We start from the raw sequence: 26,296 nt of genomic DNA, 5'->3' as shown, positions 1-26,296 counted from the left end.
TTTCACCAGACACTTGGACGAGTAGGCATGGACAGGGGCATTACATGTCGCTGACTGGGCACTGGGTTACTATGGTGAGAGCAGGATAAGGGGCTGCTGTCCAAGTCTTGCTGTCCCCACGAGTTGTGCGTCAATCCACGAGTTGTGCGTCAATCCTCTTTATGTCAAAGTTCCTCCACTGCTTCTGCCTCCTCAACCTCCTCTCGGTCCTCCACCTGCACCCAAAGCCTGTCTGGTCATGCCACAAGCTTTCTAACTGCGCAGAAGGGATCCTGCACACCTCCTTACTATGCTGGCAGTAGGGCTCAACGTCATCAGGCGGTTTTTACTTTGAAATGTCTGGGAAATGTGAGTCACACAGCTGAGGAGTTGTGGTCAGCTCTGGAGAACCAATTTCATGAATGGTTGTCTCCACTGGACCTGAAACCAGGGAAGGCCGTGTGCGACAATGCTGCAAACCTGGGTGCGGCCCTTCGCCGGGGCAATGTCACACACGTGCCTTGTATGGCTCATGTGTTGAACCTGGTTGTCCAGCAATTTTTAGCCCACTATCCCGGACAAGATGGCCTTCTGCAGAGGGCACGGTCGCTGTGTGCTTACTTCCGCCGTTCGCATCCCGCAGCTCAGCGACTTACATCTCTACAGAAGTCGTTGGGCCTGCCACTTCACTGGCTAAAATGCGATGTGCCTACCCGGTGGAATTCAACTCTGCACATGTTGCAGCGACTGTGGCAGCACCGACAAGCCCTGGTGCAATACGTTCTGACGTATAGCCTGGGCCAACGGGATCCAGAGGTGGGGCAAATCACGCTGGAGGAGTGGTCTCAGATCAGGGACCTATGCACCCTTCTGCACAGTTTTGAAATGGCGACGAAGATGTTTAGTGCTGACGATGCCATTATCAGCATGACTATTCCGGTGATTTACATGCTGGAGCACATGTTAAACAGAATTCAAAGTCAGGTGGTGGCACAAGAGGAGGTGGAGGAAGTAGAGGAGGAGGAGTTGTATGCGAAAGGGCTAACATCTGCAAGGTCCAGACTGTCGGCAGCACCAAGGCGGCAGACATGTGAGGGTGGGGGAGATGGTTTTACCAGGGCGCATGGTAGCAGCCAAACTAGTGAGGAAGGTGCAGGAGCCTAGGAAGAAGTGGAGGACGAACTGATGGAAGACTCATCAGATGAGGGAGACCTTGATCACATTTCTGTTGTGCGAGGTTGGGGGGAGAGGACAGAGGAAGGAAGCATGATTGTTACCTCGCCACCAACACAACAGGGACTTGGTGCTCCTGGATGCGCAAGACACATGAGTGCCTTCTTGCTGCACTACCTGCAACATGACCCTCGAATTGGGAGAATTAGAAATAATCCTGACTACTGGGTTGCCACACTGTTAGATCCCCAGTACAAAAGTAAATTTGCAGAAATAATTCCTGCCATAGAAAGGGATGCACGCATGCAGGAGTATCAGCAGAGACTGTTGCAGAATCTTACATGTGCTTTTCCACAAAACACCAGTGGTGCACGTAGTGAATCTCACAGTTCCAACTTGCCAACCGTGGGACCGTCGAGTGTTCAGCACTCAAACCGTAACAGAAACACAGTATCTGCTGGTAACATCAATTTTGCGGAATCATTTCACCACTTTTTTAGCTCATCCTTTGCAAGGCCACAGGAGACAAGAAGTCTGACACATAGTCAACGACTAGAGACGATGGTACAGGAGTATCTCCAAGTAAACATTGAAGCCATGACTGTGTCACTGGACCCTTGCTCTTTTTGGGCTTCCAATCTGGATAAATGGCCGGAGCTCGCCACTTATGCCTTGGAGATCTTGTCATGCCCCGCAGCCAGCGTTCTGTCTGAACGTGTGTTCAGCGCTGCTGGTGGTGTGCTGACAGATAAGCGCACGCAGCTCTCCACTGATAATGTAGACAGACTCACATTCATAAAGATGAACAAATCATGGATCCGAAACGACTTTTCTACCCCTGTGTCATCCTGGGGAGAGTAAAAGCTTGATGATTGGTTAAAATCACCTCACCAACCGTTTTAAGCTTTCAAATTACTAATCATGTTTATCTGTATCTTGGCTGGAAAATTATTTGGGCTTTGTAGCAGTGTGCAGTAATGATTCTATTAGGCCATCTATACTAAGCTCCACCAGATTTAAAATTACTAATCATGTTTATCTGTATCTTGGCTGGAAAATAATTTGGGCTTTGTAGCAGTGTGCAGTAATGATTCTATTAGGCCATCTATACTAAGCTCCACCAGATTTAAAATTACTAATCATGTTTATCTGTATCTTGGCTGGAAAATAATTCGGACTTCGTAGCAGTGTGCAGTACTGATTCTATTAGGTCATCTATACTAAGCTCCACCAGATTTAAAATTAATAATAATTTTTAGCTGCATCTAGCTCGGAAAATAATTTTGGGGCTCCGTGATGCGCACGACACATAAGTGCCTTCTTGCTGCACTACCTGCAACATGACCCTCAGATTGTCAGAATTCGCAGTAATCCTGACTACTGGGTTGCCACACTCTTAGATCCCCCACACTCTTCGATCAACCTTTTCATTTTCATAAAGACCAAAAAAATGGTCATTTTTGAAATTATAAGCATTAGCAGGTTATTAGAAACTGAAATCTAACAGTTTTCAACTCAAAACTTTATTCTAGGTGATGTTACATTTGCACATAGGACCCCTTGTTCGAAAGGAGCTTCTGAACTCTCTCGTCCATTGAATTTGTCAGGTTTTGGATGGTTTCTGCTTCAATTGTTTTGCATGAGGACAGAATACCCTCCCAGAGCTGTTGCTTAGATGTGAACTGCCTCCCGCCATCATAGACACTCCTTTTGATGATGCTCCAGAGGTTCTGATTGGGGTAGAGGTCAGGGGAGCATGGGGGTCACGCCATAAGTTTGTCCCCTTTTATGCCCATATCAGCCAGAGATGCAGATGTGTTATGTGCAGCATGAGACGGTGCATTATCATGCATGACAATGATCTTGCTGTGGAATACACGGTTCTTCTTCTTGAACCAAGGCAGGAAGTGCTGTTTGAGAAACTCCACATACATTATGGAGTTCATCTTTACCCCTTCAGGGATCCTAAAGGGGCTGACAATCTCTATCCCCATAATTCCAGCCCAAAACATTACTCCACCTCCTCCTTGTTGGCGCTGTAGCCGTGTTTGCGTGGGGTGTCCATCAACCAGCCATCCTCCACTCCATCCATCTGGACCAACGAGCATTGCACGGCACTCATCCGTGAAAACAGTTTTGAAATCAGTCTTCATGTAATGTTTGGCCCACTGGAGCCGTTTCTGCTTGTGTGCAGTGGATAGAGGAGGTCGACAGGATGGCGTACGCACAGCTGCAAACCTCTGAAGGACCCTGCATCTTGTTGTTCGGGGGACGTTGGAGGCACCAGCAGCTTCAAAAACTTGTCTGCTGCTATTACAAGGCTTTTTTGCCGCTGTTCTTTTAACCTGACGTAATTGCCTATAGGAAAGAGTCCTCAATTTGCCCTTATCAGCACGCACACGTGTGTACTGTGAATCAGCTACATACTTCTTGATTGCCAAGACACTTCATCCTGATCATCGCACAATGTTGATTGTAGTCATGCCTTGACCTAAACACTCCACAATTTGTTGCTTCTCAGCAGCTGACACATCCTTTTTCTTTCCCATTTTGGCAGAAAATGTAGGCTGCTTAATAATGTGGGACAGCCTTCTTAAGTAGTCTTGCCGTTCATTGGACACACCTGCCAAACTAATTAGCACAGGTGTCTGCAATTGCTTACAGTGATATAAAGAGCCCTGACACACATCACCATCAATGAGTTTAACTGACAAACAAACAAATTCTTCCCTTATCACTCCTAAACACTTTTTGCATAATAATTTGGAACACAGTGTACATGTGCTTTTCCACAAAACACCAGTGGTTCACGTAGTGAATCTTACAGTTCTAACTTGTCAACCGTGGTCTGTATGGAGTTGTTCAATAAAGGGCCCAAAATTAAGATAACATAGACGGGAGAGGTCTCTGTGAATAGGAATTCCTAAGAATTTGATACCCTGTGAGGGCCAGGCAAAGGGAAAGTTGGACTGGATGGAATCCTGTATGGATTTGGGGAGGGAGACATCGAGGGCCTCAGACTTCGCAGAGCACTTGTACTCGGTGCCTCCCACCTCAATCCACCTAATATTGGGGTTATGGCGAATTGATGAGAGCAGGTGCTCCATCACTAGGATGTATAAGAGAGGGGACAGAGGACATCCCTGCCTTGTCCCATTGGTGATTATGAAAGGTGATGAAAATGTCCTGACGCGCCCCCTGGGCCTTGGGACATCCGGAGCCGGACCCTTTTTGGTGGATGCTGGTGGTTGTAGTTTCCGTGGCGGCAACCCGGTTCCGTGGCTCAGGGCGGTCAAAGCAGTGGCGGAACTATTTATGTGGTTTTGATGTTTAAATGTCTGACTACGCCACCCGTGGATTGCAGTCAGAGTGAACCGCCGCTGCAGGGCAGACCGCTGAGGCTGGTGTTGTGGGTGCAGCAGAGCGTAGCATAACTCCCCACGGGAGGAGTATAGCCTCAGGGCAGTGTATGCGGAGGATGGGGGTGATGGTGCAGGGCAGCAGCAGTAACAACACGGAGTCAGTGATGCAGTCCAGGGCCTTTACTCACAGTTCTTATTATCCAGACCACTTCTGCAGGTAACGGCTGCCCACATCGTACTGTGCTCACCAGGTGAGGGGCTCAGACAACTCCCAGTTAACTTTGGAGCGCTTCACAGGACCCCCTTTGTGTGTCCTTTGTCTGGCCTTTCTTACCAACCCTTCTGTCCGGCTGCCTCGGGCCTCCTCTTGGTAAACTTGGCGCCAGTTTCACTGACCCTATGTGATGCCCTCCTAGCGGGTGTAGCGAGGGGCTGCGCCACATAAAATGTCACAGCCTCCGGTTTCTAGCTGAGGGTCGTTTCCCGCCTCCACTAGTTTCGGGGACCGGTCTCCCCCTTTGGCCTGACCCCTTCACGCAGGTGGATTCGGGCGTGCGGTGGCGACTCGCCCGTCCACACCCCTGGGATCCCTTCGTTCCTTGTTCCTGGAGCCTTCTCCGCTCCTCTTCCTTCCTTCTCCCTCTTCCAGGCCTGGGCCTCTGTTACTGGGCCCGCCTCCGGAGCAGAGCTCATACAGAGCCCCTGCTCCCTGTCACTTCTGCTCAGACTTCTCTGCACTGAACTAAGATGGTGCCCACCTTTTATACTCCCTTCTCAATGCATCCAGGAACTGCTTCCTCCCTTCTCCTGCACTACAGGGTTCCCCTTCCTCAGTGTTCCCTCCCCCCACTCCAGCCAGGGACAGGGACTGTCGTGCCCATCTCAGGGGCATATTGGTCGCCCTGCCCCACGGCAATGTGGTGTCGGGGTCCTGATCCACACTCCATCCTTACCTGAGAGTGAGATATTACACCTCTGGGTGAGGTGCAATACCTCTGCAGCAACCGAGCCCTCCGGGTGCTACAGTTCCATTTATCTTCAGCCTAGGTGACGCATTGCGATACAGGGCCGTGATTTTGGCTATAAAAGGGTCCCCTAGACCCCTACCCCAAGCTTTTTAAGAGAATAATATATGGCGTGCCAGGAGACTCTATGGAATGCTTTCTCAGCATCCAACGAGAGTATCTAATTACAAATTTTTAACTGCATCTAGCCCAGAAAATACTTTGTGCCTAGTAGCAGTGTCTGCTAGTCAGCACATTATCCCGGCTGTTAAGCAAGCTACACCACCTGTAGTTTGGACACTTAATTTTTTCAAAGGAAATGCTTCGGGACCACGGGATACTCAGTGAAGAGCATCAGGAGGCACCCCAAGGCATAGGGGCTGGGACTGGCGGTAGGACGCCTTGCGGTGGACAGCCGAGCTCGATCCTTATAAAAGCTTTTTAACTGCAGCAGCTTTAGTGGACGCTACTGGAGCTGGAATTACGTGGCTGCTGGCATGAGACTTGCCCTTCAATAGATCCTTGTAAAAGGATTTAAAGTGCATTCATTCAAATTAGAGAGACAATTTAAATTAAAAAGCTTAGAGCTGCCTCCACCACAGGGGGGCTCGCTCGACCCACCAGCGGACAGGCACCAGTATTGGGAGAGGGGGGCTGGCCGTCAGGGTCCACCGTGGCTCTGGCACAAACGGAGGTGGCACAGGCAGGAACGGACTGGCCGTGTCAGCTTCTCACTTTTTGGATTTTAGAAGGGCATGACATGCCTATATCTGTGTCTCCCCCTCCTTTTACTCCTCCACCTCTTTTCTTTTCGCATAACTATATGTACTTGTCACTTTTCCATGTGTTAGTTATGTCTTCTGAGCAGTTTGTCAGCTTTTGGACACCTTTGAAGGTATTTTCTATGTGTTTCTATGTGTTTTTGTTTGCCTGCCATTGGTTTTAAAGGTGTTCGAAGGTGTTCGACGAACACACGGGTGTTCGACGAACCGAACCGAACTCGAACACTACGGGGGTGGCTCAACACTACTCCTGATGAGCCAATTAGCAGGAGAAACACACCCGCATTGAGCGATACATACCTGCATCTGTACTTGAACTTAGCTGTGTAGTTGTGGGGTTGGTCTATTTGCATTTCTGATCTTGTCCCTATGAATAGAAGGGTCAAAGGACACCTCCATATTATATCTCTACTTGAACTTAGCTGTGTAGTTGTGGGGTTGGTCTATTTGCATTTCTGATCTTGTCCCTATGAATAGAAGGGTCAAAGGACACCTCCATATTATATCTCTTGACTTTCTGGCTGACTAGTGAATATTTTTATGCTTATTGTGCTTATTGTATTTACAGCCAGATTGAGATTTATACACAATATTACTGACTGATTCCCTGCGATCATTTTTGTTATTAATACATATATATCTTTTCTGTATTTATAGCCAGATTGAGATCTATATACAGAATTATTGTAGTTACAGCTAGATTGAGATTTATATACAGTTATATATATACATTATCGATTGTCTGATGATTGATATCCTTTTGAGTATCTGGGCCATTAAGATAGTTGACCATTAGGAAATGAGTACCCATTAATTTCCTATTTTTTGATTTACCACATCTGTACACTGCAGGTAGAGTGGTGGTGGCCCAGTTTTCTTGGGGATTGAATGGTGATTACCCCCTTTCGTCCCCTTACACTGATAATAGACTCCAATCATTTTCACCTAATCAGAGATTTGTAGGGTCCTCTAGGGTGAGCCGACGAGGAGCGGGGGCGCCATTTGTGCTTAAGAGTGTGCCAACCTTCGCTGTGAGGTAGGGACAGAATAGGGGTCAGCTTAGGGCATTGCCCCTTCCCCACTTTATGATAATCTCTTTTTGGGCTGAGAATATTTTACAGCCTTTTTAACTATTTTTGGTGTTTTTCGTTTGTTTTTTTGAGGGTCAGTTTCATTTGAACTTATAATGATACCAATAAACATAAATTTTAGGTGTATTTTTTCGGTGAAATTGTTTAAATACTATACACATCCATTATAATCTGTGATTTCGTGTGACACTAGCCTTATTTGAAGCAATGATAATGTTCACACAGCAATCATTTACGACGGTAACATGTCACACTGATCAATTATTCCGCTATGACAATAAAGCAAATCAGTTTTCATATTTGCAGTGCAAAATATAATATACATAAAGTGATGGTAAACTATACTGGGCCATATTCATAATCTATACAAGAAAGTGCCTAACATCTAACATTTATATATATATTGTCATAAAAAATATTAAGATCCATAGGCCTCTCCAGGAAATGGGCATTCACGCCCCTACTCTCTTTCATCAAATTCCAAAGAGACAAGAGCTTGCAATCTAAGCTGCCTTGAAATAGAATTGCCCAGTTGACATAGAGGAAATTAAAATTACCTATAGTTGGGAAGTGACAAATCTAATTAAGAAATGTTGGCATGTCATAGAAGATCCTGTAAATGTAAAGTGTAGGTGTCCCAGTGCCTTTGTCTATTCACATAATAACAGATTTTAAAACTAGTGATAAGTTCAGTTGCCAGTATACTTTTTTCTTTTATTAAGAATTACTTATTTTTAACTGAACAACTCACAACGATGCTGTGCTGAACACTTGTGGTGGGCATAGGAAAGTAAGGATGCCAGGCGACCCTATCTTTTATGGTGGAGCTGTATCAGCCATGACTGTATACAATCTATGGCTGAAGTAGGGGGGAAGACTAGAAAATGACAAGATGTGGCGGCCACAGCATCTTTTTCGAAGTGCAAACATCTCAACCAGAGATGGGTGAACTCATGACTGTTCGGGTTCGACTAATTGAGCCGAAAGCCAAACAGTTTATTAAAAGTTCAGGTTCGGGTACCAGAACAGTACCCGAACGCTGAATCCAAACACGGACCCCATTCCAAAGGGGGAGTCCTAAGTGACAGCGCAGGAAACACAGGCTCTGATCGGCGGTAATAGCATTACCGCAGTCAGAGCACTATGGACTCATGCTGACAGGTATCAGCATGATCTCACAGCTGTAACAGTGACCCGCGGTAAAAAGCTTACCGCGGGTCATAGGCGCCGACTGGTGATAAATACTTATTTTCCACCAAAATTTAAAAAAAAATTCTTTCCAAATCAGACAATGTGATAATCAGGATTTGTTTTCTCATTTTGTCTCTCACAGTTGAGGTCTACCTATGATGTCAATTACAGGCCTCGCTCATCTTTTTAAGTGGGAGAACTTGCATAATTGGTGGATGACTAAATACTTTTTTCCCCACTGTATATTGATAGATAGATAATAGATATATGGATAGATAAATAGATTTATAGATAGATAGATAGATAGATAAATAATAGTTAGATATATAGATATATTGATTGATTGATAGATAATAGCTATATGGATAGATAGATAAATAGATTAATAGATATATGGATAGATAATCGATATATGGATAGATTTATTGATAGATAGATAATAGATAGGTAGATAGACGTTTTGGCTCTGTTGTGTGAGCCTTTCTCAAGCAAAGTGCAAAGTGTCCATATATATTCATAATCTTATTAAAGTGCTAAACAGTGCTGTGCAAAATGTAATCAGTAAACAAGAATAATATTGTGACAATGATATGTTTAAAAACAAAGCATTTTTAAAAACATTATTAAATACAATACAGTTAATTACATACAAGTAACAGGTGTATACAATGAATATAAACAAGCTCACCCCAAACATTTTTATTCACCCATAAGAGCTAAGGCAATGTTTCGGCTCTGTTGTCTGAGCCTTTCTCGAGCAAAGCAAAGTAAAATAATCTGGCACTCAATAGTCATGTGCAGCCGTATGGGGAGAGGAACTGACCTGAACCAACGGTGGACACCGTGTTCCTCTCCCCATATGGCTACACCCTGATTCTGCATCCCACTGTACTCAGTGCCATACTCCGGCCACGGCCTTACTCCTCTCAACACAACATATCTGTACACCGATGAAGGGCCTTGTGACCGAAACGTCTGCTTGTTGTACTGCAATTTACAATTAAAATTTGTTTAAAATAACTCTCATGACTATTGAGTGCCAGGTTATTTTATGATAATACTACGGGCCTGTAACCCTACCTGAGCACCTCTACCACTCCAGGAGTGCGGTAGTTTATATATTGCAAAGCAAAGTAAAGACACCCACACCGTGAATAAAATACTTTATTTGAAATAAAGACAGACACCTTTAATGTTCTAAATTAAACCATACTTACCGTCACGCCCATTCCAGTTGAAGCCAATGTCCCCTGTAATAAAGGTAAAATAATAAACCAACCTCATCCTTACCTTTCTGACGCAGTTCAAATATCGAGGGTCCCACGATGATCCCAAGAACAGAACAGCCACATTGTAAAATGTTACCACTCTGTTCAATTGCTGGCAATACACTGACGCTCAGTGTAATGCCGGCATATGAGGTCAGCGCATGCAGCTCTTTGCAAGCATTGGAAAATACTCACTGCGTATTTGCCAGCAATACGCTGAGCGTCAGTATATTGCCGGCTGCTGAACAGAGTGGTCACATTTTACAATGTGGCAGTACTGTTCATGGGATCTTCGTGGGACCCTTGCTATTTGGACTGCGGTGGACAGGTGAGGATGAGGTTGCGTTATTATTTTACTTTTATTACAGGTGATCAATGATCATGGGCTTCGGGTATTAGGTGTAAGGTGAGTATATGGTGTTTGTTTTTTGCAGGGGCAGAGAACATCGTGGACAAGGTGTAGGTGAGTGTAATGTGTTTTATTTTTATTTGAACATTTTTTTTATTAATTTTGACTTTTTTTTACTTTCAGCACAGCACAGGCGCCAGTGGATGAGAGACTACTGCTCCCATCCAGCGGCGCCTGTGCTCGCTGTTTCCTATGGCAGTAGGTGCCGGCTGATGGTGGTAGTAGTACCATCAGCCGGCGCCTATGATCCGCGGTAAGCTTTTTACCGTGGGTCACTGTCACAGCTGTGGCATCATGCTGACACCAGTCAGCATGATGCCACAGCACTCTGACCGCGGTGATGCTATTACGGCCGATCAGAACCTGTGCTTCTTGCGCTGTTATGCAAGTGACAGCGTGGGAAACCAGGTTACTGTCACAGCTGTGGAATCATGACCGTGGTAATGCTATTACCACCGATAAGAGCCTGTGTTTCCTACGCTAGCACGTGTGTTTCCTGCGCTGATGCTTCTTGAGGAAGTCTGTGTTCGGGGTCCGTGCTCGAACAGTAGGTGTTCAGTACGGACCCCGAACTTTAATGTTCTGGTTCGCCCCTCAACACTAATCTCAACCCAAAGCACCACGCAAGCATTTTTTTTATTGCAAGGCTGGAGTGGTGCCACTAATCTAAGTTCCCTGAGCCTAGTATTATTCTTACCAGCCACTGTCTTCAGCTGTTATCTGCACCGCTCCTGTCAATCTCCAGCAGGCTGTGATTTGCCGGATTGCTCCTGTGTTTGCTGGAGCAATCTAAAAGTTATAACGCAATGTAAGTCCATGAGACCCAGAACGAGGATCTCATAGACTTACACTGACAGCTTGTGACTGTTACCTCTGACTTCTGGTCAATTAGAAGTTATGATCACAAGATGGCAGCCCAGGATCAGAGCGGCACTGGGACAAGCTGACGACGACGGCTGGTAAGTATAAGAGTAGGGGCAGGGAGCTTAGTTTAGTTGCACCACTCCAGTGCCAAAAATCAAATAAGAGTGGTGCATTAAAGAAGTCTCATCAAAATTTTTATTTCATAATCTCTCCTAATTATGTATGTAAGGTGTATAAAGATATTAAAATACTTACCAATCGCCGTCTTTCCTGGTCTCCTGTGCTGCTCCAGTCCCAATGCTTTGCTGACTAACACAGTGTGTATTGTGTGGAGCAGTGGCGCTTTCCCAGTATTAGTCTATGAGACTCAGAAGAAAGCGACTTGGGGTCCGCACACAAACCCCTGTGTGAGCCGCTAGTCTGTTTTCAGGTCACATGGTCAGAAGAGGACCAGAGCGATCCTGGATACTAAGGAAGACAGTGATAATTAAGTATTTTTTTTATAAACTGACATACCATTACTTGGATAATTAGGACGACTTATGAAATAAAAATTTTGTTGATACTTTTCATACATCTTTTTTAACTAAGCAGTCCCAAAAGTAGGGGAGGAGCAGGTCACCAGCAGGAAAACGGTTCATGACAGATTTACAGCAGTTGTTTTACAGGTTTCTTGACTTGAATATTTTTTCATATTAGCTTTTTCTGCTGGTCCATAATGAGAAATATAAAAAATATATATTTTCTTACTAATGAGAAACCAGATATTACAAAATATTTAACTTTCCATTATTATTATTATTATATGGGGAAAAAAAGTCAAACACATTACCTTTAAGCACGAATGCTGCACGCACCTCTGACCATCATATGGGCCTTACCATACCCTGTGCATAATGCAAAACAAAACTCTTTCAGAAAACTCATTACTTTTTTTTTCTATAGCGTTAGAAGTAATTTATTTTTCCTCATGCAATTTTTACAGTTTTATTATGCTCCATAATCCAGGTTGTCTCCATGATCAAAAATTATATCAACTTGGCGCGAAGTGGAGGGATGACAATTGTTTAGACTGTTCATGTAACCTAAATGGAGTGAAGACATGTTGTACATGGTAAGTTGTTTATACATAATGTTAGACATAAAACAAGAACTAGTTTCCTAACTCTATTGTTATCTATTCTATTTCTATTTGAATTACTATGTCAAATTAAAAATAACTAACAATGACTTAAACCAGCACTCTAGAAACTTATTTTGCCTTTATAGTGTAGTATACACTACTATTACAGCATGGTGGGTACCTAGTAGTTATGATACATAGCTGTATACAGAGCCTAACCCAGTGGAGTATTTATTTATTTATTTTACTCACTTATATAGCTCCATTATATTCCACAGCGCTTTACAAACATCATCATCACTGTCCTCAATGAGGCTCACAATATAGATTCCCTATCAAGATGTCTTTGGAGTGTGGGAGGAAACCGGAGAACCCGGAGGAAACCCACTCAAATACGGGGAGAACATACAAACTCCTTGCAGATGTTGTCCTTGGTGGGGGACTTGAACCTGGGATTCCAGAGCTGCAAAGCAACACAGCTAACCACTGAGACACCATACTGCTCTACCTATTGTTATAACTACAGTTTTGCATTATTCAGCATTAGAGATGAGCGAATCTGTTAGTCAAATTTAATTAAATTCACCTCATATCTTACAAACATTTGAATTCTGCAGAATTAGAATTTCTTGCAAGCGTGACCTAGTCATCTATTCCTCCAGTCGCATCTTCTTCCACAATCTTCATGCCGTCTTTGTGCATTGCTAATGTCTGAGGCCTACTTGGTGCCAAAAGCCAGACGCCCAGTTAAGATTGTGTAAGATGTGTGCGGAGGTGCAGACGGCACGCTATGGGACAGGTAAATAGCAAGGTGCACTTTTTTTTTTTTATCCCATGTTTATTATGCCCTAGGGTCTGGGGAGACCCCAGTATAATAAAGTAAATTCAAATGATCTCAAATCTCTGCAGATTTGCTCTAATGAGAATATATGAACCCTTATAATATATTTAATAGGAGAAAGCAATCTACAATTCTTTTATCCCAGCATGCAGAATCTTTGCATACTCACAAACATACCCCCCCCTCCTTTCCCTTAACAAACACTCAACAGCAGGGTAGATTTTAATGGCCACAGCAGCCTTTATTATAACAATACAACAAGTATAACAGATTCAGCTAGGAGGATGGTCCTTGAAGCCTTTAATCCGTGACAGGCCATATGCAAATAACCAACTGCTCAGGCTGAATATTTTACCTCTAGCCATTAAGCGCCAGCTCAGAGGCAGCTGTTAACCAACTTGGCATTCTTAACATGGACCACCATCAATGAGCTCTTCCACCCCTTAAACACAAGGGTTCCACTAACTGTCACCACTTACAAGATTCCACTTGGGGGGTCCAGAACCTTGTGGGTTTTCCACCCACCCATCCGGGACAAACCATGCCCACCAACGTCGAGGACCCTCCCCTCCTTTTGCCACCAACATAAATGTTTTGCACCCCTCAAACATTTGTGTCTCTCCACAACCTTAACCCAAGCTCAATGCCCTCCTGAATATCTAGACACCACATGTCTAGACCCACCGTGTTAAGGCGCACTCCATCCTGCCTCCAGAATTCGCTTTCACTCGATTCCAATTCCATATGCCGCAACGCCAATGCACCGTTTCTGGCCATAAAATGGCCCACCACTCTGTTAACCTTGATCCTTGCTTTGTTGATCCTGTCCACTGACCTAGCCCCCCGCCACACTTTCCTCGGGATATCTGACCCCACCATGATCACCTTGGGAAACATTGCCCATAACCTTAATAGGTCAAATTTAGTATCGGTTATTCGTTCTCTAAAAGGCCGCCTTCCCAAGTCATTGCACCCAACATGTAACATTAGGATATCCGGCGCTCTATCCAACCTCACAAACTGGTGTAACTCTGGTAGAAATTGGCTCCATAGCATGCCCCGATTACCTAGCCACCTGAGTATAGCCTCCTTCCTCACAATTCCCAGCTGTTTGACCGAAGGCCAAAATGAGGCGCGCAGCGCTGCCAAAAATACAAAGGAATGGCCCATAATCCATACCAGTTGAGGCCTGGCGCCTGTAAGAAAAATCAAACACTAAAATAAAATGACTTCCTTTTTCTTTTTAAATAAAACCACAATAACTCACAACCTAGTGGGACCAATTTGATTCAATATATCATCACTGAACCCATTCCTCGCAGCTTCAGCAGCCACCCCTATCCGGAAGGAATGTCCGCTATAATCCACAGGTGACACGCCCCCAGCCTCTAAACAATGTTTAAAGTTGGCTATAAATTGAAATATGGAAAACGACCCGTCAGGATGTACTAATAAAGGAGCGTCCACACTAGCACTAGTTGTCCTGAAGTCTCTTAAGCAATTTACCGGGCACATATCGGAGCCCAGAACTCCAACAATCACCACTTTACAACCTTTACCGACTTGATCTGTCTTTGAAGACCGAATGACCAGCTCAATCCTGTCCACAGAAAGGTCTACGTCCTCATTAAACAGACCTTCTTTATCTGTCCTGGAGGCTCTGACGAGCTCCCCTAACCAGAAGGCTGCAAAGAATGCCAAAGAAAACGCTAGCTTGAATAAGCGACTTTCCCATAGAGACGTGCAAACCACCTCCATCTGTCTCCCCAAAATTAGCAACAAATCATATGAAACTGGACGTCTCCTATCAAACACTTTCCAACCTAGTTCAAATGCCACCACCACCCATGCGTTTAAAGATAAACATAACAAAGCAAGATGTTACCGCACCCTAACCACTTGAGGAGATGAGGCAGATAACAGATTAACTGCAGACACCACTTCCATATTGTCATGGTGGAATTTGACCTTTTTGTTCTTGAACCTGTGTCCCCATAGTGCTAATGACCCTATGACGGGGAACAGTCCGAGCAACGTCAAATTTTTGACTAGACCAAGTGCTAGCCATTTTTCAGGCCATTTACCGACAACCCAACTCCTCTGATAATAAATTCCAAAACCATTCTGTACATCCACGTCCAAAAACGTATCCAGATCATCAGCACCAGTGACCGGCTGCATCCACAAACATCTCCCATTGTAAGAACCTAAGAATTCCTCCCACACTTGTAAATCCTCCCTTAACTCCTTCTTTAATCTGATAAAATGATGCAGGGCTCTTACCCTTGCAGTTGTCATTGCCAACCTCCTACAAAACACTCTGCCCATCGGCATAATGCGACATGCGAAATTCATTTTGCCCAGTAACGATTGCAGCTCTTTCAACGTTACCTTACGTAATTGTTTGTTTAACTCTCTGCACCTCCGCCATAAGATCCACTAACTTCTCACGGGGTAACCTACAATCCATAGCACCTGTATCGATAACAATGCCCAGGAAACTCAACACTGTAACCGGCCCTTCTGTTTTTACTTCTGCCAAAGGAATACCAAATTTTCAGGCTATACTTTTCCATGGTATGTAACAACAATGAATATTCTAACGATCCCAATGGGCCAATGAACAAAAAATCGTCCAGGCAGTGTATGCAAGATTTAATGCCAGAAACATCTTTTACCACTCATTCCAAAAAGGTGCTGAAAGATTCAAAATATGCACAGGACAAGGAACACCACATTGACAAACACCTGTCAACAAAATTACTTCCCTCCCAAAAACAACCCAGCAAATTAATACTATCTGGGTGAACCGGTAACAGCCTAAATGCTGCCTCAATGTCGGTTTTTGCCAACAGTGCCCCCTTGCTGAAAGACCGAACCCACTCTACCGCTGTATCAAAGGAAGTGTAGACTACCGAACATAGTTCTGGATCTATGCCGTCATTAACCGAGGTACCCCTTGAAAATGAAAGGTGGTGAATCAACCGGAACTTGCTAGGTTCCTTTTTGTGATACAACCCCTAACGGTGAAACTCTAAGATTACCAAGGGGAAGCTCAGCAAAACGCCCATCCATTCTACCCAAAGAAACTTCCTTTTTTAATTTTTTTGACACTAACTCGGGGAATTATAAAGCAGATTTTAATTTTTATTGTAAAAATTTTGTAAATTTTTTGTGGAAAATTTAACTTTGCCGTCAACGAACGGTATCTTAAAACCATCACGAAAACCCGCCTCTAACAAATCAGTCGAACCCGATCAGGGTGCTTATTTAGAAAATGCTGCATCTCTGCTAGCCGCACTTGCGTCATTCCTTTTTTCAGATCTATCTTTTTGCTTTCCTCCCCTAAAACATTTTGACGCACTATGGCACCCCCCCCGCAAGATAAGCATTCGTGCTTGAATTTGCACCAAACTTGCATGCTCCCTCATTGAAAATGAAGCACAATCCTCATTGCATGGCCGCTGAGTGTCCTGACTGACTCAAACCCCCTGTGCTCCCTGGAAAGGACTGACTCCCTAACCACAAGCCGATATCTTTTATGGTCCCACCAAATATTAAAACGCACCGCCTTACGTTGACGAAATTGTTCATCATACTGTAACCACCCCAGCCCCCATATATTCTATATGCCTCCCCGATGGCGTCCATACAGCAAAACAGAGCCGAACAATTTTCGGGGGCTTTCTCTCCTATCACGCTAGCCATCCTGATATGCATGTCACCCCTCATCCCCATCCTGGTATGCATGGCCCCCCTCATCCCTCTTCCTGGTATGTATTGCACCCTTAATCCTGGTATGTATAAAATGGTAAATGCCTGAAGCCAATTTGAAAAGGTACATGGAATTATACGGTACCTCCTTCTTTCCTCGTCCTCTTTCTTTGAGTCATCTTTTTTAACTCTATCGAAATTAAAGCGTTCCAGAGGTAAGAGTGAAAAAATATCAACAGACTCGTTTTTGCAAATTTTCTCTCTTATCTGTTGTTTCAAATGTGCCCCCAGTGGCCCCTCGAAGCACACATAGACTTCCTCTTTTGCGGAATCATCAATCCTGATTGACTCGTGTTCTTTTTATACCACAGACTGTGTTGGAACTGCTAACACACTGCCCACGGCACCTTCCCCTGCCAGCAGTGAACCTGATGCCTCTGCCCCTTGACCTCTGTTCGATAAGACTGACGTGCAAGTTGCCCCGCTCCCCAATCCCAAACCTATTTTGTCCGTGCTCCCGTTCCTTTTGTCCCCCCTGCTCCCAAGGCCACTACTAAATCCCATAAACTCTGCACTACTAATCCCATGCCACTGCCAACCCCCCCAGCAAACCTCCCTAACCCACTGTTCTCAAGGGCACGTAGTGGAGAGCTGAAAGGAAAATTTTGGTTAATCTCACCTGGCTGTCTGGGTGCTGTGTTCCCAGCAGCTGTGGATCTGGAAGCCTGAAGAGGTCCTCCCATGTCTGGTCCTGCGGAGGGGCTTCTGTGGACTCTAGCAGAGACCCCGCTGCCTGTAGGGGGCCTCAATGCGAGTACTTCCCAAACCGTAGCATTGGGGCAGGGCCAGCCGACTGCTGCCCGAATGACACATGATAATGTTGCTGCTGCATGGCAGGGGACCATATTGTGGGGGCAGGGACAGCACACTCATTTTGATAGGAGCCCATCGGCTGCTGCCCGTGTGCTACATAAACTGATGTAGCTGGGAAATGTGTGCTGGGGCCGTGGGTGGGGCAAACCAACTGCTGCCCCTTAGGTATTTGGTGAGACAGATGTCACGGGTGTGTCGCCACGAAGATCGTCACGATTACACAGCCTGACTTCTCGCAGCTGACTTTTTGGTGCTTTGTGTTTTCGGCAGTGAGGGAGTTAATTCTCTCTCTCTCTGTGCTAGACGAGGTCCAGCCTCGCCCAGCTGCAATCAATGCTGCTGTAGTGAGTCTCCTTCAAATGCCTGCTGGTCTGTTTGGGAAGTGTCGGTGAAAGCATTTCATACAGACTTACAGAGCGGATCGTGGTATTTGGAGTTTCTGAGATAAGTGTATTTGGAGTGTATTTTCTCTTCCTCGCTTTATCATTTATCTCCTTTCCCGTTCGTGTTCCCTCTGTTGTAGTTGTGTAGTTTTTGTATGCAAGGTGGTTTTGGTTTTTCCCTTGTACTGTCTCGTTCGTCTAAGTACTGTGTGTGGGCATATTATTACTTGTCCTCTTTTGTTGTGATCGGGGTCCTTCTCAGGACTAGATTACTTAGGTGCAGGGATCCTCAGGAGGTAGGGGTTACGCTGGCGGCCTGGACCTCTGTACCTTTAACAGTACCTCCAGGTTGAGGGATTAGTCAGGGCCCCAGCTTAGGGTCAGCTTAGGCCCCCTACCTCCAGTATACAGAGACAGCGTGACATTTTCACCGACCCACTTAGTTTTTCTCCAGCTACCATGGATCCAGTAGCCGGTCTAGCTCGGCAGTTGCAGAGTTTGTCCATGGAGCTGGCGGACGTTAGGTCCAAGGTTTTGCATCCTCTGGAGCAAGCCGGACCAGAACCTAAAGTAGCTCTCCCTGACAGGTTCACTGGGGGGCGGGACAAGTTTTTTGTTTTCCGGGAGGCATGCAAATTGTACTTTCGGCTGCGGCCTCGGTCATCGGGGAGTGAAGAACAAAGGGTGGGAATTGTCATCTCGCTCCTACAAGGGGACCCACAATCTTGGGCGTTCTCTCTTCCCCCGGGCTCCCCGGCTCTCCAGTCAGTGGATAGGTTTTTCGCTGCTCTGGGACTCGTATATGATGACCCAGATCGGATCTCCCTTGCTGAGTCTAAGTTACGTAGGATCCAGCAGGGAGATCGTCCGGCGGAGGAATTCTGTTCGGAGTTCCGCAGGTGGGCCACGGACACCCAGTGGAATGACCCGGCTCTTAGGAGCCAGTTTTGTCAAGGTTTATCCGACAAATTACAGGATGTGTTGGCACAGTATGACTCTCCCGCGTCACTGGAAGCCGCTATGGCCCTGGCTATTCGCGTTGACAGACGGCTTCGGGAGAGGTGCGGGATAACTCGACCCCCTGTGATGACTCCACCTCCTACAAGGTCCCCTCATATGGTGGTTCCCCTGGTCAGTCCAGAGGAGCCTATGCAATTAGGAGGGACATCATTTCGGGGGAGGGGACCGGTGGTGCGCCATAAGACAGGAAGGTGTTTCTTCTGCGGGAGAAAGGGACATTTTATTGGGGGGTGTCCATCCCGTCCCTTGCAGAGTGAAGAGTCGTCGGAAAACTGTTGATCCCAGGTTGTGTGGTGGACGGCAATCTGGGAGTAGGTATTTCGTCCCTAGGTTCGTCTCAGTTTCTCGTACCGGCGGAGGTGGTGGTGGGTACGAGAACTGAGAGGATATCTGTTCTTCTGGATAGTGGGGCCGGGGCTAATCTGGTTGATGCTCGGTTTGCCCGGGTTCAAGGTATGCGATTGAGTGAGTTGGCTAAACCCATCCCCATATTCTCGATCGATGCCAGGCCTCTCGGTCAGGGAAGTTTTTTGCAAGCTGTGCATGACGTAAAACTTCAAGTGGGGGCGATACATAAAGAACTGTTGTCTTGCTACGTGTTGGAGGGTCTTCCCACTCCTATAGTGTTGGGCCTTCCTTGGTTAACTAAGCATAACCCGGTTATTAATTGGCAAACCAGAGAGATAAGCCAATGGAGTAAATTCTGTAATAAAAACTGCATGAACACGGTCATCGGTGCGGTTACTCCTTGGGTCTTACCTCCATTTCTGGCGGACTTTGAGGATGTATTCTCGGAGAAAGGGTGTCAGGAACTACCTCCTCATCGCGAGTATGACTGTTCTGTAAAACTGCTCCCTGAGGCCAAGTTACCTAAAGCTAGGTTGTATAACCTTTCTGGTCCTGAGAGGCAGGCCATGAAGGATTATATTTCAGAAAGTCTGGCTAAGGGGCATATTAGACCTTCATCTTCACCGGTGGCTGCGGGGTTCTTCTTTGTTAAGAAGAAAGATGGAGGCCTACGCCCTTGCCTGGATTTCCGTGAACTTAATCGGATTACGGTCCGAGATCCGTATCCGCTCCCACTTATTCCCGATCTCTTTAATCAGATCGTGGGCGCCAAATGGTTCTCTAAGTTGGATCTCAGGGGGGCGTACAATCTGATTAGGATGAAGGAGGGGGATGAGTGGAAGATGGCGTTTAACACTCCGGAGGGGCATTATGAGAACCTTGTCATGCCATTCGGTCTGACTAATGCCCCGGCGGTGTTCCAACACTTTGTTAATGACATTTTTCGCCGCCTGGTGGGACAGTTTGTTGTCATATATCTGGATGATATCTTAATTTACTCGCCGGATCTGGTGTCTCATCAGGAGCACGTTAGGCAGGTGTTACAGATCTTGCGGGATAATAAACTGTATGCCAAATGGGAAAAGTGTGTGTTCGCCGTACAGGAACTCCAGTTTTTAGGCTTCCTGGTTTCAGCGTCCGGTTTTCGTATGGACCCTGGGAAAGTGCGGGCAGTTCTTGAGTGGGATCGGCCAGAGAATCTTAAGGCACTACAACGTTTCCTGGGGTTTGCTAATTATTACCGGAAGTTCATTCGTAATTTCTCGTCCATGGTTAAGCCTCTCACAGACATGACTAAAAAGGGGACGGATTTTTCTAGGTGGTCTGACAAGGCTTGTCAAGCATTCTCCTGCTTGAAAAAATGTTTTGCCTCGGCACCCATACTCATTCAACCTGATGCGTCACAGCCATTCATTGTAGAGGTAGACGCTTCCGAGGTAGGGGTGGGAGCAGTATTGTCACAAGGTTCGTCCCCTGGTAAGTGGCATCCGTGCGCCTTTTTCTCTAAAAAATTGTCGTCCGCTGAGAGGAATTACGATGTCGGCAATAGGGAACTCTTAGCCATTAAGTTAGCTTTTGAGGAGTGGCGCCATTTTTTGGAGGGGGCAGTCCATCCGGTCACCGTCATCACCGATCACAAGAACCTGCTATATCTGGATTCCGCGAAACGTCTGAATCCCAGACAAGCTAGGTGGTCATTGTTTTTTACCAGGTTTAATTTTGTCGTTACATATCGTCCTGGGTCAAAAAATGTAAAGGCGGATGCCTTATCTCGTAGTTTCCCTGGGGCCGGGAATACGGACGACCCGATTCCTATCCTTCAGGAGGGGGTGGTGGTTTCGGCAGTATGCTCTGAGCTGGAGGAGGAGGTATTGGAGGCTCAGGGGGACGCCCCTGTTGGACCTCCGGGGAGACTGTTTGTTCCAGATCAGTTGCGACAAAAGGTGATCGAGGCACACCATAACTCAGTTTTGGCAGGACACCCGGGGAGTAAAGCAACTGTGGATCTTCTCTCGCGTCGGTTTTGGTGGCCTAACTTACATAAGGAGGTGGTAACTTTTGTCGCGTCCTGTGGGGTTTGTGCGCGCTCTAAGACCTCACATACCCGTCCGTCTGGGGCCCTCTTACCTTTGAAGATCCCGGAGCGTCCTTGGACTCATCTGTCTATGGACTTTATTACGGACCTCCCTCCGTCTTCGGGTAAAACGGTCATACTCGTTGTAGTGGACAGGTTCAGCAAGATGGCACATTTTATCGCTCTTCCGGCTCTCCCTAATGCTAAAACTCTTGCGCAGGTGTTCATTGGGGAGATTGTGAGGCTTCACGGGGTACCCTCCGATGTGGTGTCTGATCGGGGGTCTCAGTTTGTGTCCAAGTTCTGGAAGGCGTTTTGTGCACGGCGGGGGATGCATTTGTCATTCTCATCGGCTTTTCACCCTCAGACCAATGGTCAGACGGAACGTATGAACCAGAGCTTGGAGACATATCTCCGGTGTTTTGTGTCAGAGAACCAGGAGGACTGGGCTTCTTTCTTACCTCTGGCAGAGTTTGCTCTCAATAATAGGCGGAGCGAGTCCACTGGTAAGTCCCCGTTTTTTGGGGCATATGGTTTTCACCCCCAGTTTTGTACTTTCAGTAGGGGGGGCTCTTCGGGGGTTCCTGAGGAGGAACGATTTTCCTGATCACTCGCTTCAGTATGGAGAGGGGTGCTGAAGAATCTGAATACTATGGGGAACCGATACAAACGTATGGCTGATAGGAGGAGAGTGTCTGGTCCGGACCTAAGTGTGAACGATCGTGTATGGTTGTCTACCAGGAATATTAAACTTAAGGTTCCCTCCTGGAAACTGGGTCCCAGGTTCATCGGGCCGTACAGAATCAGTTCTATTATTAATCCGGTGGCATTCCGTCTTGACCTCCCCCCTACGTTTAAAATTCACAACGTGTTCCACAGATCGTTGCTTAAGAGGTATGTGGCGCCGGTGGTACCGTCACCTTTACCTCCCCCTCCAGTGGTGGTCAATGGTAACTTGGAGTTCCAGGTATCAAGGGTCATCGATTCACGTTTTAATCGTCGGTCCCTTCAGTACCTGGTTCATTGGAAAGGGTATGGTCCTGAGGAGAGGATGTGGGTTCCTGCGTCGGATATTAACGCAGACCGATTAGTTCGGGCCTTCCACACGACTCACCCGGATAAACCTGGCCCTGAGGGTCCGGAGGCCCCTCGTAGAAGGGGGGGTACTGTCACGGGTGTGTCGCCACGAAGATCGTCACGATTACACAGCCTGACTTCTCGCAGCTGACTTTTTGGTGCTTTGTGTTTTCGGCAGTGAGGGAGTTAATTCTCTCTCTCTCTGTGCTAGACGAGGTCCAGCCTCGCCCAGCTGCAATCAATGCTGCTGTAGTGAGTCTCCTTCAAATGCCTGCTGGTCTGTTTGGGAAGTGTCGGTGAAAGCATTTCATACAGACTTACAGAGCGGATCGTGGTATTTGGAGTTTCTGAGATAAGTGTATTTGGAGTGTATTTTCCCTTCCTCGCTTTATCATTTATCTCCTTTCCCGTTCGTGTTCCCTCTGTTGTAGTTGTGTAGTTTTTGTATGCAAGGTGGTTTTGGTTTTTCCCTTGTACTGTCTCGTTCGTCTAAGTACTGTGTGTGGGCATATTATTACTTGTCCTCTTTTGTTGTGATCGGGGTCCTTCTCAGGACTAGATTACTTAGGTGCAGGGATCCTCAGGAGGTAGGGGTTACGCTGGCGGCCTGGACCTCTGTACCTTTAACAGTACCTCCAGGTTGAGGGATTAGTCAGGGCCCCAGCTTAGGGTCAGCTTAGGCCCCCTACCTCCAGTATACAGAGACAGCGTGACAACAGAGGTGGTGAGTATGGGCTGTGGGCGGGGCAGGGAGAAAGGCAAGCCGACCGCTTCCCGTGCTTTCTTCGCCCTGAGGAAGCCGATACATACAAGCTGTTGCTGGGAGCGGAGCCTCAGCCTACTCCTTCACTGTGTGCAGGGCCAGCTGGCTGCTGCTTGAAGGAATGCTGGCTCCGTGCAGCTGCCGAGGAGCCCAGAGCAGCTGAGGTATGACTGCGGGGGGCGGGGCCAGCGGGAAGCTGCCCGCTCATCTGTTGATGCTGCTGAGAGGCCACGGGGTGCGGCCTCTGTTCCGGAGTCCTCGTGCGCGTGGTGCTATATGTGCTCCACCGGGCGGGTTCCATGGGGTCCTAGGGACCCACTGCTCCTGGTCCGGATGACTCTGCTGGGATCATCGTGCCTCCCCCCTGCTGTAGGCCCCACCGCTGTGAAGGATTCCTCCCAGGCCAGGAATGGCGGGAGGCAGCAGGCCAAGCCGCAACCTGACCAGAAGGGTCCCAGACCCGGGGGGTTACCTCTGGGCTTAGGCGCGCCGGAGGCCTTGTCCTCCACGGCCGGCGGATCTCAGGAGGGGAATGGGATTATCCCCCTCCAAACCCCTGGAGCAGGCTCTGGATGGAGGCCTGCAGCCAATCTTCTCCCATCAGTCCAGCAGCACTCCTCAGCTGGTGTAGGGTGTCTTCCACGGACTCCATCTTGGTAATAAAGGCACTCAGGTAAGAAGTGTGAGATTCCTCTTCTCCTTCAGGATGTGCCCAAGATGGCTGCTCACTTCCTGGATATTCCCTTATATACCCCATCCCTGTTATTCACTTCCCTGTTAACCCTCCTCCCCCACTGGTAAACCCGATAGACTCTCCTACTAAATTAACCCTCAACCACCTATACACTACACTTCCCGCCCCAACCCTGTCATGTCGGCCTCCCTTCTATGGCAGGACCCAGTACGGCCTCACTTTCTTCTTCCTTTTTTCAGAGAAACATCAAGAAGACAACACAGAGCAGCAGGTGGCCATTTTATTAACAGAGAGCATTTCTGACAATACCAGGAAGAAATTCCCGATCCAGTATAAAGAGGAAAAACTGCAAATTTATGAAAGAAGCACTTTCATCAAAGTTATTATCCTCTTAATATACTGCAAACATCATATTATACAGCAATGTGTACTTATGACGCGCCCCCCTGGGCCGTGGGGTACTCGGTAGCCGGGCCGGTCGGTGCTGGGGATGTCACGGTGGCAGTGACCCGGTCCGTGACCCAGGGCGGTCAATTAATTAAAGTAAAAGTAAAAGGGGAAATAAAGATTTGGGGATAATAATGTTCGTGACGCTATATGAGGCTATATGAGGCTATATGGGGCCGCCGCTGCGGTGCAGATCCTCTGGAGCTGATGGTGACGCAGCAGAGTTGGTTCAGCTCTCCACAGGTAGAGCTAAGCTTCAGGGCTGGATATAGTGATGTTATGAGGTAGATGCTGCTGATGCTGTGTAGTGCAGGGCTGGTGATGGCGCAGCAATAATTCCAGGACACAGTGGGATGCAGTCTTCAGGTTTACTCACAGTTGTTCAAGACTCCAGGTTACCAGGGTCAGTGTGTAACCTCCCATGTCGCCCTGTGTCCACCAGGGAAGGGGTTCAGCAATCTCAAGTCTCTCAGGAGTACTTAAACGGGACCCCGTTCTATGTTCCTTTCCCGGTCGTCTTCCCTGCGCTGGCTCTCGCCCTCCTGCCCTGCACCTCACAATCAGTGTCCCAAGCGGGAAGCCTCGGGTCTTGTGGGGCGACTTGCAATCCCCTGGACCCTATGTGGCCACATTTTCGGCGATGTAATTGTGGTGGTTGGCTGCTGCAACTTGCTAATAGAGCAGCCTCCAGTTATCTAGCTGAGCCTGGTCGTTCTCCGCTAGTTTAGTTCTAGTTCTAGGTCCTTGTAGATTCGGGCGCACGAGTGGCTTCCTGCACTCACCGTGCCCATGGGATCCCCTCTGTCTCTGGAGCCTTCCCTCTGCTCCTGTCCTCTTTCACTCTCTCTCCTGGGCCTCTCTTACCAGGCCCGCTCTCCTCTCTCCTGAGCGGAGCTCCTTCTGAGCTCCCACGCCCCACGGTTTCTCCTCTGTACTCACCCTGACCTGACCTCCTTCTAGATGGTTCCCCCTCTTCTTATACTCTTCATGACGGAGCTCCCCTGACCTACTTCCTCCACCCACACCTACTACATGGTTCCCCACTTCCAACCAGGGACAGGGCTCAGCAGTGGATAAGTGCATCTTGCCCCTCCTGCTGGTCTGGAATGGTGTAGTGTTGGATGTAGGTGGGTGGGTCCCGAGTAGTACTCCCTCCTTACCTGAGAGTGGGGTACCATACTTCTGGGTGAGATGCAGTACCTCTGTGGCGACTGAACCCGCAGGGGCGCCACACTTACAATTGCTCATTTTGCCTTTCTACACAGTTAAAGAGGTTGTCCGCTATGATGTGTAGTGGGCAGATTGATTTAAACCTTAGAAATAAGGCTTTCTTCAAATACCATGCGTTTCCAAATGTGCCTGTGAGCGGCGCTATTGCTGTCTGCTCATCCCCATCATGTGACACCCGGCTGCAGCTGCCTCTTATGTCCAGACCTTCCAGAACTGGAAGCAGACCCGGCATCACCGAGGTGGGTCCCAGTCTCCCTGAGTGATTGGGCTGTGGGCGGAGTTTCATTGCAAGTCACAGCCCAGCATCGCACGCTCTGTTAACCCTGCTGTTCTGTTCGTATTGACTATATACTTGTACTGTTCGGGTCGATATGACTCAACCTATTAAAGTCTGTTAATTATGTCATTTAGCTTTTCTAAGGGTATTATTTGAATACCAGTTGCATCAGGGGAGGACACAGACAGCTTGGGGCCCCTGTGCAAGAAATGTGTTTGGGCCTCCCTCCTTTTATGGCGATCAAGCTGATCAGAAGCCGGAGCCGCCAGATGACTTCGGTGTCCCCACCATCGCACGTGACATCACTGC

General features: G+C 47.2%; 1 protein-coding gene across 2 annotated transcripts in view; it reads left to right on the top strand.

The window, feature by feature from the left end:
* The window catches only part of LOC141273608 (beta-microseminoprotein-like), a 100,817-nt gene that overhangs the window by 55,781 nt on the left and 18,740 nt on the right, over positions 1-26,296 (top strand). For both annotated transcript variants that reach the window (XM_073685674.1, XM_073685673.1), the window contains exon 3: positions 12,132-12,237. In XM_073685674.1, coding sequence (XP_073541775.1) covers positions 12,132-12,237 — 106 coding nt within the window. The remainder of the gene's footprint in view (positions 1-12,131; positions 12,238-26,296) is intronic.

Source organism: Phyllobates terribilis, unplaced genomic scaffold, assembly GCF_046119375.1.
Source record: "Phyllobates terribilis strain yellow unplaced genomic scaffold, ASM4611937v1 Scaffold_5__5_contigs__length_657084704, whole genome shotgun sequence".
In the NCBI taxonomy this organism is placed as follows: domain Eukaryota; kingdom Metazoa; phylum Chordata; class Amphibia; order Anura; family Dendrobatidae; genus Phyllobates; species Phyllobates terribilis.
This window is presented reverse-complemented; position numbering and strand designations above follow the sequence as displayed.